Raw genomic sequence first — 16,781 nt, 5'->3', positions numbered from 1 at the left:
ATCCCTCCACCCACCCTGGGCCAAGGGCCCTTGGAGACAGGGAAACCTGTGCAAGGGAAGGCTGGGAAGGCTCAGGGTGCTCAGAGATGACCCACAATGTACACCATGGGGCCAGGCATCCTGCCACGTCTCCCTCCTTCCCTCAATGGGGCAGGCAAGAGATGCAGCCTCTCACCTCCCCAGTGTCAGGGTCCTTTGTGTGAGCCACCTCCAGAATTCGATCTACCTCCACGTAGTCAGGGTTGAACAAATCCTCATCAGGCTGTGATGGCAAACAGTAAAACAGGAGGCAAGTTCAAGGTGATTCCAGGGTTAAACAGATGGGCACAAGTAAACAGCTGCGGGGCATCTGTCCCCAGGATGCTGCTAGCTGTGTGCAACACACCAAGTGCCCTGGACACAGGTACAGACATCTGTCTCTGGGCAGGGAGGATGCAGGAACCTGGCAGAAGGCAAAGCTCTTTCTTTAGAGCAGTCACATGCTCCGTGCTGCCCTTGCTGGGAGGCAGGAATGTCCTCTCCAGCCTATCTGGCCCAAAGGTACAAGTCCTAAGCTGTCTGCTTCAGCTGATGTGCAGCATCCAGAGCTGTGACCACCACAGTGCACAGCACCCAATGAACCCCATGGCTGCAAGGGGTGACACCTTGGTCTCTGTCTCTGCCTCCCTCTTGCCCCACCTGGCATAGACCTTGGAGAGACATGGCCTTGGGCTTGGGAAAGAGAAAAATCAGGCTTCTACACTCACAACTCCCCAAGCCCCAGTTAGTTACAGGAAAAGAGCATGTGCTCCTTGCTGAACTGTTGGTGGTACAGAGTGTTCCAACACATGCTTTTTTTTTGCATCCTGAGAAAGACCCCAAACAGACTCGTGAGTGAGAAATTTGACACACACCCCCAGCTTTCCAGCTACAAAGAAGAAATTTTCATAGCCTACTGGCCTGATTTATACTTGTAAGGGACAGTTTGAGGAGATCCAACAACTATCTCTGGAGCAACAAGATAAATTATAGAACACCTTTCATACTAAGCAAGATTAATCTGCTTATAGAGGAGAGCAGGCAGGAGCTGCCCTAAGCCCAGATATTTATAGCTCCCTCTCTCCCACAGCATCTCTGCTCCACCACAGAAGCACCTCCAGCCCTCTCTCCCACCAAGCAACTCTTCCAGAGCTGGCATTGCCTCGCAAGGGACACTCGTCACCCTAATTCCACCAGTGACATTAGAGGTGTCCAGGGCACAGTCATGGACCCTCATCTCCAGCCCTGGTGCCTTTGGCCCTGGAGACAGACAGGTCTGGGCAGCAAGGTGTCAGGGGCAGCTCCTGGCCTGCTCAGCCATGGCACTGGGCTCAGAGTCAGGCACCACTGCTCACTGTGCTCCACTCTCACCTCTGTAAAAATATGTTTCATCTGAGCCTGCTTGTTCCGGAAGCGCTTTATCTTCTGCGAGATCCTGGGGTCCTTCTCCAGCTCCTCCAGAGTTGCCCATTTACAGTGGAGGTAAGAGCTGCAGGGGGAAAAAAATCAACATGTGACCAAGAGGTCTTTGGTTCCAAACCATCCACCACACAGAGCAGCATGGATCTCCCAGTGATCCAGAGAATGCCCAGTCCATGCCTATGCCTACGCCAACCCAAACTGGGGAAAGCCATGCCCCAGGATCAGGCCAAGACCAAGCACTGAAGCTGCAGCAGCTTCTCTGCTTTCCACCACAGCTGGCTCAGGACAGTGGTGCCTTAAGTTTTAGCTTTAATATTTTCCAGTATTTTTTTTTTCTTATTACAGATTCTGTACTGCATTAGTATATAACTCTGAACTTCATAGAAAGTGTTAGCAAATTCTCTTCACAGTTTAGTTAGACAAAACAATCCTTTTCCAGCCTGAGAACCAATGACCCCATTGCAGCTTCAGGCCCAAAAAGTGTAAACAGCAAACTGAGGAGAGCAATCTGGGAGGATGTGACTTCATAACCTGAAGCTGTAATTGGACAATTAACCAAAATATATAAATGGACCAAAATTTATAAAAGTGTGAAACTCATGACCCCATCATCCATCTAGGGTGTAGCCTCAGCCAGGCTCTTGAACTGCCCAAGGTGCATCCTTTGAAGGCCTTTTTAATAAATCCCTACTTTATTCCTTTAACACTGTCCAGCCTTTGCTCTAGGTAGCCTCTCAAGGCATCAACAGGGATAGGAAAAAGGGATGCTGGGGCTGCAGCTAGGGATGGGACAGAGGTGGGAGTGCACAGTCCCTGCTCCTGCATGCACAGGGCCCACAGAAAAAGGCACCACAAGTACAACACTGCACGTACAAGTTCCTGTACTTGACGTAGAACTCCTCTGTCTCAAATGCCAGGCCTCCAGGATGAGCCTGAAACCAAGGGAAGGAGAGTCAGTGACAGTCAGAGGCTGTGCAGAAGCTGGGGGGGCATTCTCAGCCATCCCCTGCCTGGCCACAGGCTCCAGGGACTGAGCGCCAGGGATGGTGAGGACAGGCAGGCACTCATTGTGCTGCTGCTCCAGAGGTGCAGTAGCCCTGGGGAACACGACACGAGACCACCCTTGAGCATGGGGAACTCCCAACACTTTCTGGGCAACAGCCCAGGCCAGACTCTTCAGAGGCTTTCTGGTGCCCAGGACAGGAGAGGCACCACATTGATCCACAGCTCAGAAAGGTGCCAGTCTGGGCATACCCCAGCACCCCACCACAGAAGCAAGAGCACCAACTGCTGCTGTCTCGTGTCCCTGCTGCACAGGGCAGCCAGGTCCCACCTATCCTCTGCTCAGGGACTTCTAGCTCCACTGACATTTTTGCCACTCACCTCTTTCTGCACCATCCTGGAGGCAAGGATCTTCTCAATGATATTGGCATCATCCTCGGGAGGCTCCTGGGGACAGGAAACGAGAGCTCTGTTTTTCTGGCTCATCACACACCCCTGGCATTCTCCCAGCACTGAACAGCTGCTTGCTCCTCTCCCAGTCCCTCAGCCAGGCAGAGTTGGCACTGGGAGCCAGGAGAGCTGTGCTTGGGGAGCCCCTGCTGGGTGTGAGGGTGTAGGTGCTGCCAGCCCAGCTACACTCACCCTCTGCCTGTCCTCTTCAGGTCAGCCAGGCCACAGCAGTGTCAAGTTTGCTGTGTGGGTCCTTCCAGCTACACCAGGGCAGCCAGATAGAGTGGAAAGTCTCCCAGAAGAGGAGGGAGCTTGGGCACTTCTGCCCATGGACTCAAGGAAGGAATTATGCCAATATGCACATTCCTGCTCCAAGGCACTCTCCATGCCACATTCTGGTCATGCCTTGGCAGTTATACAGCCCCATAGTATTGTGTGGCCCCAGGGCCCCAGGAGAGCAGGCAGCATGTCTGTCAGGCCCTGCCACATGTCACTCACACGCTGTCATCTGCCCATGGCCACAGGACATGGGCAACAGCACCTCACCCCACCTCTCTCCATGCAGCTCTTCCTGGCAGGCTTGAAGTGCTGCCTCCTTCTCTTTGCAGGCTTCTACCCATAGATACCCTCTGCTGGCACCCAGGGGCTCCAGCACAGCTCCTCTCACTGAGCACAGGCTTGCTGCAGGTGGCCCTAATGCTGTCCTGCTGCCAGCTCTGGGGAGGTGGAGGCTCTCCTGGCTGTAGCTGTGCCAGGATCAGCCGCACCAAATGCCAAGGGACAAGAGAGCCAGACTTGTGCCTGTCTGTGCTACAGAGGAGACCCACAGAGGAAGATGCAGGGGAGATGAGGGACACCAAAAACATGGAGCCTGCTTGAGCATTAGAAATATCAGTTCTGCTTTGGCTAGAAGAGAGTACAGCAGAAGAAGGAGCCAAGTGCAGAGCAGAAAACAGGACTCTGTTCATTCCCTTCTAACAGAGGTAGAGTATGGGCCAAGGCAAAGCAGCCCTGAGGTGTCACTTTGCAGATTAGAAAGTCTCTCAAAGAATGGCATGGGGCAGGCTAGGGAAGGACAGACAGGGCACCCCACACCACTCATCCCAAAGTGTCTGGGAAAGCCAAGACCATGCCCAGGGCCACAGCAACCGTTCCATCCCCAGCTCAGAGGTGATTGCTGCCTTGGCAATGTTCTTGAGGGCAGAGCAGGATGCTGAACCCAGCACCACAACGCAATGAGCAGGGAAGAGCAGCTCTGCCTGGGCTCCTTGGCTGCCATCTTGAGGCCCAGAGCAGGATTTCTGCCCTGTCTGGGGAACTCTGCCCTAAACTGGGTTAAGACAGCTGAAGGGAGCATGCAGAAATGCTCCTGCCAGTCACTGTGCAGTGCCTGTTCCCCTATGCTCAAGCACCTGCCCTGGCACTGCTGGGCTCTGCTTGACTCTCCCACAGAGGGTTGGTGTGAACATGGCCATCCAGCAGTGCAGTGCCCTGGAGCTGGGAGCTCCCATGCTGATCCACAGCCCTTACACAGGCTTCCACTGGTCTGTGGATCAGTGGCTCACTGCTGGCTATCTGAAGGCTGCTGGAGGAGCCCTGCACTGCCCAAAGAGCTGTTTAGGACTCTGGCCAGGGTGCAGGGGGAAAGCTGCAAGACCAGGCCACCGAGAAAGCAGCCCTGAGGCTGCAGCATTCACATCCTGACCTGCTGTCAGTTCCTGGGAGCAGCCACAGGCAGGCTCAGCTGGGCAGGATGGGCAGGCCTCAGAGCAACCATCCAGCCTGGCTGCTTTGGACATCAGCTTTAATGACCCATCTGGAGCAGGAAAAACTGAGATGGAAGTTTAGGACTGAGAGGAGAACGGGGTGGGAGCATGGACACATGTCAAAGGCAGCTCACACCTGCTGCTTTGAAAAACTCACTTGGAGAGATGACCGCCAGGAGCCCAGCTGGGACACAGCTTCAGGCAGAGCTGAAGCAGCACTGGAGCATGTTCTGTGGGTGTGTGGCAGCCCCAGGCCAGGCATGGATCATCAGGTCAGGGCTTATCAACAGAGCTAATACCCACCAAAACCTTGGGAAGAGGGGACTAGAGAGGGTAACAGAAACACCATGAAAACAACCAGTGACCATTATTAATATCTGACAGCTTTGTCAGTGACCAGAAAGATGGAAAGAGCTGCAGGATTCAACACACAGTCACAGACAAGGCAGGAAGGAGCAGCCAGCACTGAACCAGTGGGCAGAGGCAGAAGGACAGCAAGGCCCAAACCGCAGTGGCACTGGGTAGTCCCTGCCACGCTGCCCAGATCCCTGCCATGCTGCCCAGCAGATCAGCTCAGCTGGCAAGGGTCAGGCTGGCATCACTACACTCTGAGGCACTGATGGAGAGCAGCAATGGGGGCAGAAAATTATGACATGGCACCTACAAAGCCCTCAGCCGGCAGGAACAAAATAATAGAGCAATCATGGACAGGAGCTACAGAGACCAAAGCCAAAGGTGGGCATGGGCAGTGGGTAGAACATGTCCAGCTGCGTCACACATTCCAGAGGCCTTAGTCTCCAAGCAGGAGGGGGACAGTTGGACCAGCATGCCTCTTGTCCATCTCACAGTTCCTGAAAAGCCAGCCTGAACCCTCCCAGACAGTCGCTCTCCCACCCCATCCTTAAGCTGGGACCCACCACTTCCTCAAGCCTCAGCACTGACATTTTGGAATACTGTGCACGAGGCAGATCCCCCAGTCCCACACCCCCAGCCCCACCCCAGCACTACCTCTGCCTGCCATGCCAGAGTAGAGGCGGAGAGCGCCGAGGTTCGCCCAGCTCCCAGCACGGCAATTGTCTCGCCATCATCATCCACAACCTTGAAATCCAGGTCCTCATTGTACTTCCTCCTCTTCACCTGCCGTCCTGAGCGCCGTTTCTGTACACGGGAGGAAAAAGGGCAGTGCCAGGAGGCACGGACAGACCAAATACCTCCTCCTTGCTTGACTGGCAGCGAGAAAGCCCCAGGGCTGCCAGAATTCCTTCCAGGCCCCAGCAGGATGGGGGTGGTAGGAAGAACAGGCACTCCTTGCAGCACTGAGATCCCCACTCTGATCCCCAGAGCCCCACCAGTCCCCAGGACGTGAGGTAGAGGAGCCCTGTAGAGATGCAGGGCATGCAGCCCCCCTGTGCTGGCTAGGAAAGGGGAAAGGGAGCTGCCCAGAGCTGTGGTGCAGAGGGACACTCAAGGCTGACACACGCAGGGCCCAGGGAAGCAGTGTGCATGCAACCCTGGGCCAACAGCTGATTTCAGGCTGACAGAAGCTGACCACAGTGCTGAGCATGTGCTCTGATTCCTGTGCACAGAGGCCCTTGTTGTGGTCCCACTGAGAGGCAGCCAGGATTTCACCCACCAGCAGCCACCTGAGGGCTTTGGACATACCTGGCTGTCAGCTGACTCCACAGACTCCTCTGGGCTCTGTACAGATGGGCTCTGGAGATCCTGATCCAAATCCAAACTGTTCACTGGTATCTCATGTTTCCTCTTCCCTTTCTTCTTCTTCTCCACAGGGGTGTCTTTGCTGCCAAGGCAGACTGACAGTTAGATCATGTCCTGAGGATCCCACGAGAGAGGCAGCAGGCTCCACACAGAGCACTGCTGCCCCTGGATCACCCAGATGCAGCTCCAGGCTCCTGGAACCTCCCCCAGCACTGGGGATCCCCAGTCATTGATGCTCATTAAGCACACCAAATGTTTCTCCATCCAGCTCCAGAACACTGGGATGAAAGGGTCCACCTGTCCTGCCTGGTGTGGAGGCTGGGTGCTCTCACCAGCCAAGGGAACAACCCCACAGCGGCTGTAGGAGCTGGGGTTCAGCTCACAGGGTCTAGCACAGGCACAAAGAGGATCTCTCCATCACCAAACTCAGTACACCAAGGCAGTAAGGTGCCTGCTCTGATCACAGTGCTCCCAAACACATCCTGTGCTGACCAAAGTCAGAAATAAAGTTCAGCAGCTTCAGAGGCAACCCATGTCCTGGCACTCTGGAACAGAACCTTCAAGTCCAGTCTTAGGAGCACTGGCCACACTGCTGGCCAACTCCTGCCTGTGCCACAGAGCTCTGCCTGACCCCAGTAGAGCTTTACACCAAGCCCAAGCTACTCCAGCTCACAGTTTGTGTTCCTGAGTCACAGCACTGAGCCCCCTCCCGAGGCAGCTGAGCAGACTGGTGTGAGCCTCCAGCTGGAGGGAGTTAAGCCCTGTGATCGCCACAGACACAGGAGGATGCAGATCCAACTCCCACAGATGCAATGGCCCATCACAGCAGTCACTGCCCACTCCAAGGGCCCGCTGGGAAGCTCTGTCCCACCAGGCAACTGTTCTCCATGCTCAGGTCACAGAGGGGATTTGGGCTCTGTGCCCATGAATCCCACCACCTTCCTGAAAAACACGGAAAGACAAGCCCAGACCCATGGCATGTTCTCAGGGTAAGGGCCACCTGCACCCCTGCCTGCACAAGGAAACAGGACCAGGGAGCACCACAGCAAAAAAACAACTGCTCCCAGCATGCCAGTCCATCCTTTACCTCTGCAACAAATACTGTTAAAGGAATGGCTCCAAAGAGCTGGTGCATGTCCCAGAGCTGAGCAATGCCTCCTTCCTCTCTTCCAGCCCCACCACTCATCCCCTCCACATCCCAGATCTGCACAGTGGCAGAGGAACCATTAGTTTCAAAGCAATGTCAAGATTTTAACTCCATTTGATAAGAAAAATTTCTGCTTGCCTGTGACTAGTGAAAAATAAAGGTAAAAATCTGTTGTTCAGGCCAAAAATGCCCTGGCCATGCATATATGCCTAAATTAGAGGCCCTGAAAATGCTCTGTGAGCAGTGCTACCACCAAGCAATAACTCCCAAGATATTGATTTGTAAGTCACAATTAGCAACTGCTTCATTCATGAGTCAGTCATTGACTATGATTAGAAATAATTTAGAAGAAATTATGCCACCATTATCTGCCACTTAAGAGGACTCACAGCAATCATTCCATCTGCACAGAGTACAAACTAAGCAAATCCTGCTGCTCACCTCTCCCCTTCCTGTGCTGTCAGGGCCCCCCAGGCACCTCCCCAGCTCCACATGACCAGGGGGCACAGGGGGATACACAGCCCCGCACCCTGCAGAGCTTCCACCCTGACACCCATGGCCATCCCTCACACAGGGGGGTGTGCTGGTGGCTGACCCAGAGCCCAAAGCAAGTCTGAAAAATGGCTCAAAGACGGGCTACAGAGGCAGGGAAGTTGTAAAGAGGACTGCACTCCCAAATCCCATGGGCTGGACTTTCCAAGCAGCAGAGCTGGAACTAGGCCCTCCTGGAAGGCACAGATGATTGGGAGGAAGCACCACAGGCTCAGGCTATACTGGGATAGAGCATAAGGAATGCACAGAGCTTTGTGGAACTCCCAGATTCCCACACACAGTTTCTTCTGGTTGCATGATGTGTTACAGTTATATTACATTGTGTGGTTTGCATTAGGGTGGCCTCTCCACTGGGGCTCTCCTGGTACCCAGCACAGCAAGTTGGCTGCCCTTCGGTCTCCGGTGGTATGCCCAGAACCTGCTGTGCCCAAGTAGGAGAGCCAGGGTTTCCAAATCTGCAGCTGGGGTTACCCTGCCACAAGCCCCATCTCTGGCCAGGGCGATGTGTCCACCAGCTACTCACAACAGGTTGCACAGTCATGGGCTTCCCTGTCTGTAACAGTCAGCACCATGCAAGGCACTGCTGGCAGCCAAAGGACCTACAAGAGCCATGAATGCCTTCACAAACCTCCATGGCCTGCTCTTCCCCTAGGTTCCCCTGCTTTGGTGTAGTTTCCCCTGCTGCAGGGGCAGATCCCTGTGAACTTCCTGCATGGCAGGTCCTTACTGGTGGAGCAGAAGTGTCATTAGGAAAATCAGATAGGGGCATCCCTCATCCCAGGACCCTTCTTGGGGTGCAATGCTGCATGCACATGGGCTTCATCCTTCCCTTCCCTGGGAGGGAAGCCCATCTCCTTCCCTCTCCACCTCTATCCCTCTGCTGCAGCCTTCCCTGGGGCCTGGAGGAGCCCTCCCCCTCCCTCCCCCTCCCAGCAGTGACCGCTTGATCCGCCCATCCTGCCCATCCGCCCGCCCAGCCCTCTGCTCTGGCTCACCAACTCATGACGAACATCTGCAGAGCCCTGGGCTCGAGGAAGAGCACAAGTGACAGCACTGCACGGCTCAGGGATCTGCTGGGGACATGGCACCCAGCTCTCATCCTGCTGAGCAACCCACACCTCCTCTTGTCCATAACCAGCCCATACCAATGGCACTGAAAGCCACCCCAATGGCAGCTCCACAGCCATGGCCTCTCCAGGATCTGGCTCTCAGTGAGCTCTGAAGGAGGAGGGCTCTGGAAGACCAAACTAAATCAGTGCGAGACTTGCTCTGCTCCCTGCACACAATCTCCATTAAAAAGAAACCAGAGCTTCTGGCCAACCAGCCTGTTAATTAAAAGGCTGAGGAATTACCTGAGGCAGTGGCGCTGGCCGGTGCAGGACAAGGGAGTCCTTAGGCCTCCCTCCACTGCTGGCTTTGACTGTCAGCACAGCTCCACAGCTGCCAGAAGGGACAAGTCTTCCAGGAGAGGGAGAGGGAGAGGGGATGGGATCTGCTCCACCATCCTCCCAAACCCAAGCCAAGGGGAGGCAGGCTGCTGGCCCTGGGTGTGCAGAGTCCCTCATTTGCACACAGTCCAGGGCCAGGTTTTTCTCACTCACATACCCTCTGCCCAGGCCCCAGATCATATATGACAGGCCCTCTGCCACACAGTACTTCACTGTCCCGGTGGGACATCTCCCTTAAGTCCCTTTTTCCCCAGGATGTTCGGCACAAAGGCCAGACCAAGGAGAGGCCAAGACTCTCTGGTCCTCTTATGGATCTCGATCACAGGGCCATATCCCCCAAACAGCACCTGCCTGTCCCATCTCTGCATGGCCAGAGAGCTCATCCTGGCATCCCAACCAGCACATCCAGCCTTCAGACCAAGTTCCTGCACACCCGGTGCTGCTCTCTCCCAGATGCAGCTCATGCAAGCCCACAGCCCTGTCCACAGCAGGCACAGGGAAAGCGCCACACCACCACCCACCTGCTCTTCTTGGATCTTGATCTGGGGGCTGGCTCAGAGCCACTCTTCTTGTCTTTAGGCTCCTTCGGGGCTTTGGGTTCCCGAGGTTTACGGGGTTTCTTAGCCGCCTCCCTCTGCTTGGGCTCCTTCGGCTTCTTAGACTCCTTCACCTTTTTAGGCTCTTTTGGTTCTTTAGGCTCTCTCCTCCTCTTTGGTTTCACCTCCACAGCTGCTTTATCTCCCCCTTCCTGCTCTCCCAGATCCTTTTTCTTCCGTTTCTTCTTCACCCCCTGTGCCCCCGCTGTCCTGCATCCCGTTCTGGTTGCTTGTCCGCTTCTGGGCAGCCCCATTGGGCTCCTCCTTCGGGCACTGGCACTGGCCACTTGTGTTTGTGGCTGTCACTGTCACCTGGTGTGGCACCTCGTCCTGCTCTTCACTGCTGGCAAAGGTGTCCTGCGTCCTGCACTCCCAGGCAGACGACATTGGGGAGAGGCTCAGTGCTTTTAAGCTTGGCGGCTGTGGAGAGAACGCAAAGCGCCAGGTGAAGCAAATGGCACAGCTACAAACAGCAGGTGCCCCGGGGGAACTGCAGCCCCACGAGGCTCCAAGTACCCAGTGCAGCATGGCAGCATCCCTCAGCATTTGGGGACCATGGCTATAACAGCCACCATGAGCAGACACAGCTCAATAAGTGGACCCCCCCCGTCTCTGCCCAACAGAGGCTGACAGACAGAGGCCTTTTGGCTCCCCCCAGCCCATGCAGGTCCAAGCCGAGGTGGCTGGCCCCAGTGTGTGCCTCAAACACTGTTCTGCCTTCGATCAAACACTCCAGACTTCACTTGGCTAAGTCAAGAGCAACCTGTGCACTCACAGCACTTCCTGCCTGTTGCCTCGTGCCAGAGATTGTCTCAGTAGGGCAAGGAGAGGGAATTAGGGATATCTAGCAGCCTACAGAAACAAAAATAGGGTTCCCAGGTCCATCTGGGGCAGAACTTGAGGCAGAAGAGAAGGGTTAGACTAGCACTGTTCACAGGAGCTGCTGTGTGCCAGGGCTCCCTCCAGGCCAGGAGAGAAGAGCTGCTCTTCCTCCTTCAGCACTTCCTTCATTTCCTGTGCACTTTCCAGCACTGAACACTGAAAGGAATTGAGCAGCCTCCTGGGCATGCTTGGCCACAGCAGCACTCGAGGGCCCCACTCTACTCGAGCAGCATTAGGAGTGCCTGTTGTGAGGACCCAGGCTCAGTGTGCAGCAGCCTTCACTCCAGAAGAGCAGCCCAGGCTGGCAGGGCAGGCAGGGGACAGCCCAAGGAAGAAGGGAGCTGTGGGTGACAAGTCTCAGTGGGAACTGGAAACATCCCTTGCAGCAGCTGCCAGAGCAAGAGAGAGCAAGGGATGCACAAAGGAGCAGGCAGAAACCCAGCTGTGTGCTGCACAGATGGGGAGAGGAACATGTCAGGCTCCATTTCAGCTGCTCTACCAGTCAGTTTCCATCCCCAGTGCCCCAGCTCCTCCTAACACACGGCTCAGCCATGCCCAGAGGGAAGCAGTGGCCACTGCTGGGCTTGCTCATCACTAGGGGGCTGGTAGGGCAGTGCCAGACCAGGCCCAGCGGCACAGAACGGGGCTGGAAAGCTGATCCTGCAACTGGGGGCTGGTGGCTGTGCCATGAGACAAGACATGGGCCCTTCCCACAGCCTGGAGGTGTCAGCTCCTCATAGGGAACCTGTGGGGCAGCTGGTGAGTGGCCCAGGAAGTGCCAGGCAGTATCTCCTCTGCCTGTGGGTACGGGGGCACTGTTTGCCCTGCCACCTCACATGCACAGCTGCCCCAGGCCAGGGATACTGCTTCCTTCACAAGCCCCTTCCCTGGTGCTGAGATGGAGGTGCCAGTGCCTCTGGCAGCAATGCCCTCGCTCTGCAGAACCTCAGCACCATCCAGTCCCTCAAGACACCTCAGAGATGTGGGAGAGAATGCAAATCTTTACAACTTACAGGCTGAGGGCTAGAGCCCATCCAGGGTTGTCTAGGCACAGGGTGCTCTGTAACACTTGAACTTCTGATTTGGGTTAGATGGCAGCATTAAATGAAACAGACTGCAAGTGGAAAGACCCCTGATGCCCCTGGAGCCACCCACGAGTGGGGCTGCAGGCTTGGCTGGTGTTGGTCAAGCAGGCTGCACCACCATCCTTCCCCACATGCAGCCACCTCCAGCCCTGGCTGCTGCTGCTGTCTGCCCCAGCAGCCTGGGATGGGGGAGCAGCCATCCTGCCACATGGAGTAGCCATCACAGGGCACTTTAGGAATTAAAGGGAACCTCTTCAGGACCAGGAGAAAATCAGCACTATTGATGCTGCTTCTGAGACCACTGGCTGCCCAACAGGATCAGTCCCAGCCTTTGCATTCCTCAGCTCTTGCAAGATGGGGACCAGCTGTAACAATTTAGAATCATAGAATGGCCTGGGTTGGAAGTGACCTTACAGATTATCTACTTCCAACACCCTGCCGTGTACAGTGACAACTTTCACTAGACCAGGTTGCTCAGAACCCCATCCAACCTTGATTTGAACACCCCCAGGGATGGGGTTGTTCAGCTTGTCTGAGCAACCTCTTCCAGTGCCTCACCACCCTCACAGCAAAGAATTTTCTCCTAATATCTAATATTATATATATATATATTTGTGTATTTCCTCCTAATATCTAATCTAAACCTACTCTCTTTCAGTTTGAATCAATTCCTCTTTGTCCTGTCACCATATGCTCTTGTAAAAAGTCCCCTTCCATCTCTCTTGTAAGTTCCCTTTATGTAGTACCCTTGATAAGGACAGTAGAACAGAACAGCATTTTACTCACTTGATAAGAGCAGTAGAACAGAACAACATTTACTTTTGTCAAGGACAGTAGAACACAACAGCACAGCCTTGTAGAAATAGATAAAGAATGCAACTTAGGCAAACAAAAATCATGTGAAGTGCAAGCAGGATGCCAGCTCAGCTCTACAAGGCTGACAGAGTAGAAGTAGGCAAAACAACGATATTGCATTCACTCAAAAGCAGGGGTTGAGGAACAGCCACCTAAAATGGACACCAGAAGTTGTCCATTTGGATCCCAAATGAAGTTGTCCAAGTGGACCCCAAAGAACCGTGTAAGGACTTCTGGTAAGATGTGCAACTATGTAAAATAAAGCCAAGGAAGCGGGGATATATGTTATATGTATATGTATATGTATATGTATATGTATATGTATATGTATATGTATGTGTGGGAACATGTAATCAGTGTGCATGATAAAATCCCTGTTCACCCAACACTCATCCCACTGGAATGGAGGAAGGATCCCCCTGAGTGACCAGCATGCTGCAATAAAGAATGTCTGCTTCTAATACTCAAAACTGTGTTACAAAGTTTCTATCCAGACAATTTTGGTATCACTCTTTTTGGTATCACTCCACTCCTAAGCCCTCCTTAGGAACTGGAAGGCTGCAATTATGTCACCCCCTAAGCCTCCTGTTTTCCAGGCTGAACAAACCCAATTCTCTCAGCCTTTCCTCCTAAGAGAGGTGCTCCATCCCCCTGATTAACCTGGTGGCCTCCTCTGGACTGGCTCCACCAGGTTCGTGTCTGTCTGGCACTGAGGACTCCAGAGCTGGATGCAGCACTGCAGGTGGGGCCTCACCTGAGGGGACTAGAGGGGCAGAATCCCCTCCCTTGACCTGCTGCCCACACTTCTTTTGATGCAGCCCAGGACATGGTTGGTTTCTGGGTGCCAGCACACACGGTCGGGCATGTGCAGCCTCTCATCCACCAGCACCCCCAAACCCTTCTCGTCAGGGCTGCTCTCGATCTGTTCCTGCCCCGGTCTGGACCAATACTGGGACTGATACCCAATCTAGACGTCCTTAAAGATCTGCCAGCTCTGTTCCACTTCCTTGTCCCAGAGGGCAGTCTCCCAGGGAATCCCACTGACGATCTCCCTGAAGAGCTGGAAGTCTGTTTCCCTTAACACTCAGTGTCAGCACCTTGGCCTGGGATCCCTGTGGGCATCAGGTGTCCCAGCCTGCCGTGTCCCAGGAACAGTGCTGGTCCCAGTCAGCAGCGACTGCTTCCATCTGGAGCAACTAGAAGCCTCTGGTGCAGGCCCTACCACGAACAGGCCATCAAATGCCAGCCTGTGGGACCCAGGCACACAGCCAGGGCTCACACAGGGAGCACACAGACAGAGAGGCAGGGAGACCAGACTGCTTCCCACCAAGTGCTGCCAGCACAGAAACCATACTCCCAAAGCTGGTCTATTTTGAGGGGAGAATGCTTCATGTTATGCTCCTGAAGCCCACAGCAAGCTCTGGCCATGCATGTAGGACTCTGCTGCCAAGTACAGTCTGCAGTGAGAGCCTGGTGCACTGCCACGAGCCAGGGAATGGGATTTTTCTACTACCCCTCGATGAGGTTCAGTTTATCCTGGCTTCTCGTCAACAGGAAAAGCCTAAGAAAGCAGAGCCAGGTTCTGCTCCTGCATGGCTCCAAAGCACCCTCAGTGCTCTGCCTGCAGCAGCCTGGCTGCTTCCTCATGGCAGGCAGGAGCTCAGTGTCCCTGTGCAGCTGCTGCTGGAACATCGGCTGCTGTCCCTGTGCCACAAGGGTGTCTCCAAAGGGTGACAGCCTGAAGGGCTGGGATCACACTGGTGGGGACACAGCACTCACTGCAGGGAACTCTGCTGCAGCAGCAACCTTGACCTGAGTGGCCTGAGATGCAGGTGTCCATGAGCCAACAGGCTGCCCACTGCTGTGACTGGGCTACTGGTCACTGTGTCTGCAGCCATGGCCAGCACTGACATACCACCATACTCAGATCCCCTTCGCAGGAGAGGAACACATGCAGGAGCCTAAACCTGGCAAATCACAGCCTTGGGATATGCTGCAGCAGGGTAAGGCAGGCTGCTCTGGGTTGCTCCGAGCAGCTGGGAGCTGCTCTGGGCAATGCTGACCCTGAGGGGGCAGGGGTGGGGCAGGGCAGGCAGTATCTCTGTCTGCCATCTGCCCAGGCTGGTCCAGCACAGGCTGCACCCACACCTGTAACCCTGGGTGCCAATGCAGCTGGGGGCATTCAGTACTTTGTAGTACTCATTAGGTAATACTCCTAAGATATTGGGGAAAACCACTCATTTTGGTTAAATCCTGCTGCCCTCCTAAGTGGCTTCTACTTCTCAGGTGTGAGGGGGTCTCCTTGTCACATGCTCTGTACAATTCAGTTTTGCCATTCCTGCAGAGCTCTCTTGGCCCAGCTAAGGCATAGGTGACACGTCACCCTCTCCTCACAGGTAGGCTGTGCCAGCTCTCAGGCCACCTGTCTTATCCTGCCCAGAGCTTCTTCCAACCCCACTGCCTGTGGGGTGGCAGTAGGAAGCACATAGCATCAGAGGTACCACAGAATAGTACGAGGGCTTCTGCTCTCTTCCTTTTCCCTTTACAAACCATGGAATGCACACTGGAACAACCTGTAGGCAGATGCCAAACTCTGCCAGTGCTTTACAGTCTTCTCCAGGAGCAGGGACAGCCCCCAGTGATGACACATGCATGGCTGGTTCTCCCATACTACCAGGAACATCTTGAGACTTTCCTCAACTTTTCAGCCTCCCTCTCCATTTCAGCAGCTCAGGTGACTGCAGGAATCAACCAGCACCTTTCTTCCCCTATTTATGCTGTGAAAGCAGCAGCATCTTCCCTGTATTTAGCTTCAACCAGTCACTATTTTACAGAAAGACCTTTCATCAGGACAACACTTCATGTGTTTACAAGCATTTGGTGAGAAACCTCCTCAGCTGCTGGTTGGGAGCCCGTGAGCCTTGCACCAGCCCAGCCCAACTTCAGCCCTGTGAGCCAGTTATCTTTAAAACCCCCAAGAAATTGCAAGGACTAACTCTGCTTTGCAAAAGTCATGTTGACTATTCACCAGTGTAGTATTTTCAGAAACAAAGTGCTTAATTATTATAGTTCCTAACTATTTACTCAATACCTAAGTGAATCTATTGACCTTTAGTTTCACATTTACTCCCCTTTCCCCTTCCATGGCCCTAATGGGTGATGGCTCCAACACTATTAGCAATTCCCAAATCTCAGTGTTCCTTTACAATTCCAGAGTAAAGACCATCAAAACAGGTGGCTTATGGGACTTTGTTCAAAAATGTCTTTGCCACACCCTTTCAGGGCAACCTTCTGATGCCTCTGGCATCAGAGATGGCTCTGGGTAGAGAGCCTATTTAACTGAGCTGTTCTGCCAACACTCACTTTCCATGAGCCCTCACTTGATCTCACCCTATTTACTCTGTGACTCCTCTTAAAGACTTTTTAAATCCCAAAAGAGTTGGAAAAAGATCTGTTATTAGACTCCATGTCTTCAGCGATTCCTAATGTGATGCCCTGCCTTGCTACAGGGTTACTTTTAGATTCACAGAGTATGCATCCTTTTTCTTACTATCACTTTCTTAAACTAAATAGAAACATAATTTTCCATTCAACTGCCCATTCTACATACTCATTTTACATGTATCCCTAAGCAAGCAGCTTTGTTGTTTCTGGGTATTTTGGAGTGGAGAAGAAGTAAAGATGATGACTTCCACATTTTGGTAGAGGATGCCCATCTCTGAACCTCTGGTAAAACAATCCAAGCACGCTCTGCTTCCCCAGAACACTTTTTATCCCTAGAACTATGCTTTTTGCACTGTCTCTCCACCGGATTTTTTTTGGTGATGATTGTAATAAAT

At 53.8% G+C, this 16,781-nt stretch overlaps 1 protein-coding gene across 1 annotated transcript in view; it reads right to left on the bottom strand.

The window, feature by feature from the left end:
* CHD6 (chromodomain helicase DNA binding protein 6) overlaps positions 1-16,781 on the bottom strand; it is a 92,042-nt gene that overhangs the window by 34,729 nt on the left and 40,532 nt on the right. Inside the window, 8 exon segments of the mRNA XM_036395976.2 lie at positions 176-262; positions 1,390-1,507; positions 2,314-2,372; positions 2,824-2,889; positions 5,667-5,816; positions 6,321-6,459; positions 10,046-10,318; positions 10,320-10,540. Coding sequence (XP_036251869.1) covers positions 176-262; positions 1,390-1,507; positions 2,314-2,372; positions 2,824-2,889; positions 5,667-5,816; positions 6,321-6,459; positions 10,046-10,318; positions 10,320-10,540 — 1,113 coding nt within the window.

The sequence above is a fragment of the Molothrus ater genome, chromosome 17 (genome assembly GCF_012460135.2).
Source record: "Molothrus ater isolate BHLD 08-10-18 breed brown headed cowbird chromosome 17, BPBGC_Mater_1.1, whole genome shotgun sequence".
Lineage (NCBI taxonomy): Eukaryota > Metazoa > Chordata > Aves > Passeriformes > Icteridae > Molothrus > Molothrus ater.
Note: the sequence above shows the minus strand (reverse complement) of the source record. Positions and strands in the feature narration are given on the sequence as shown.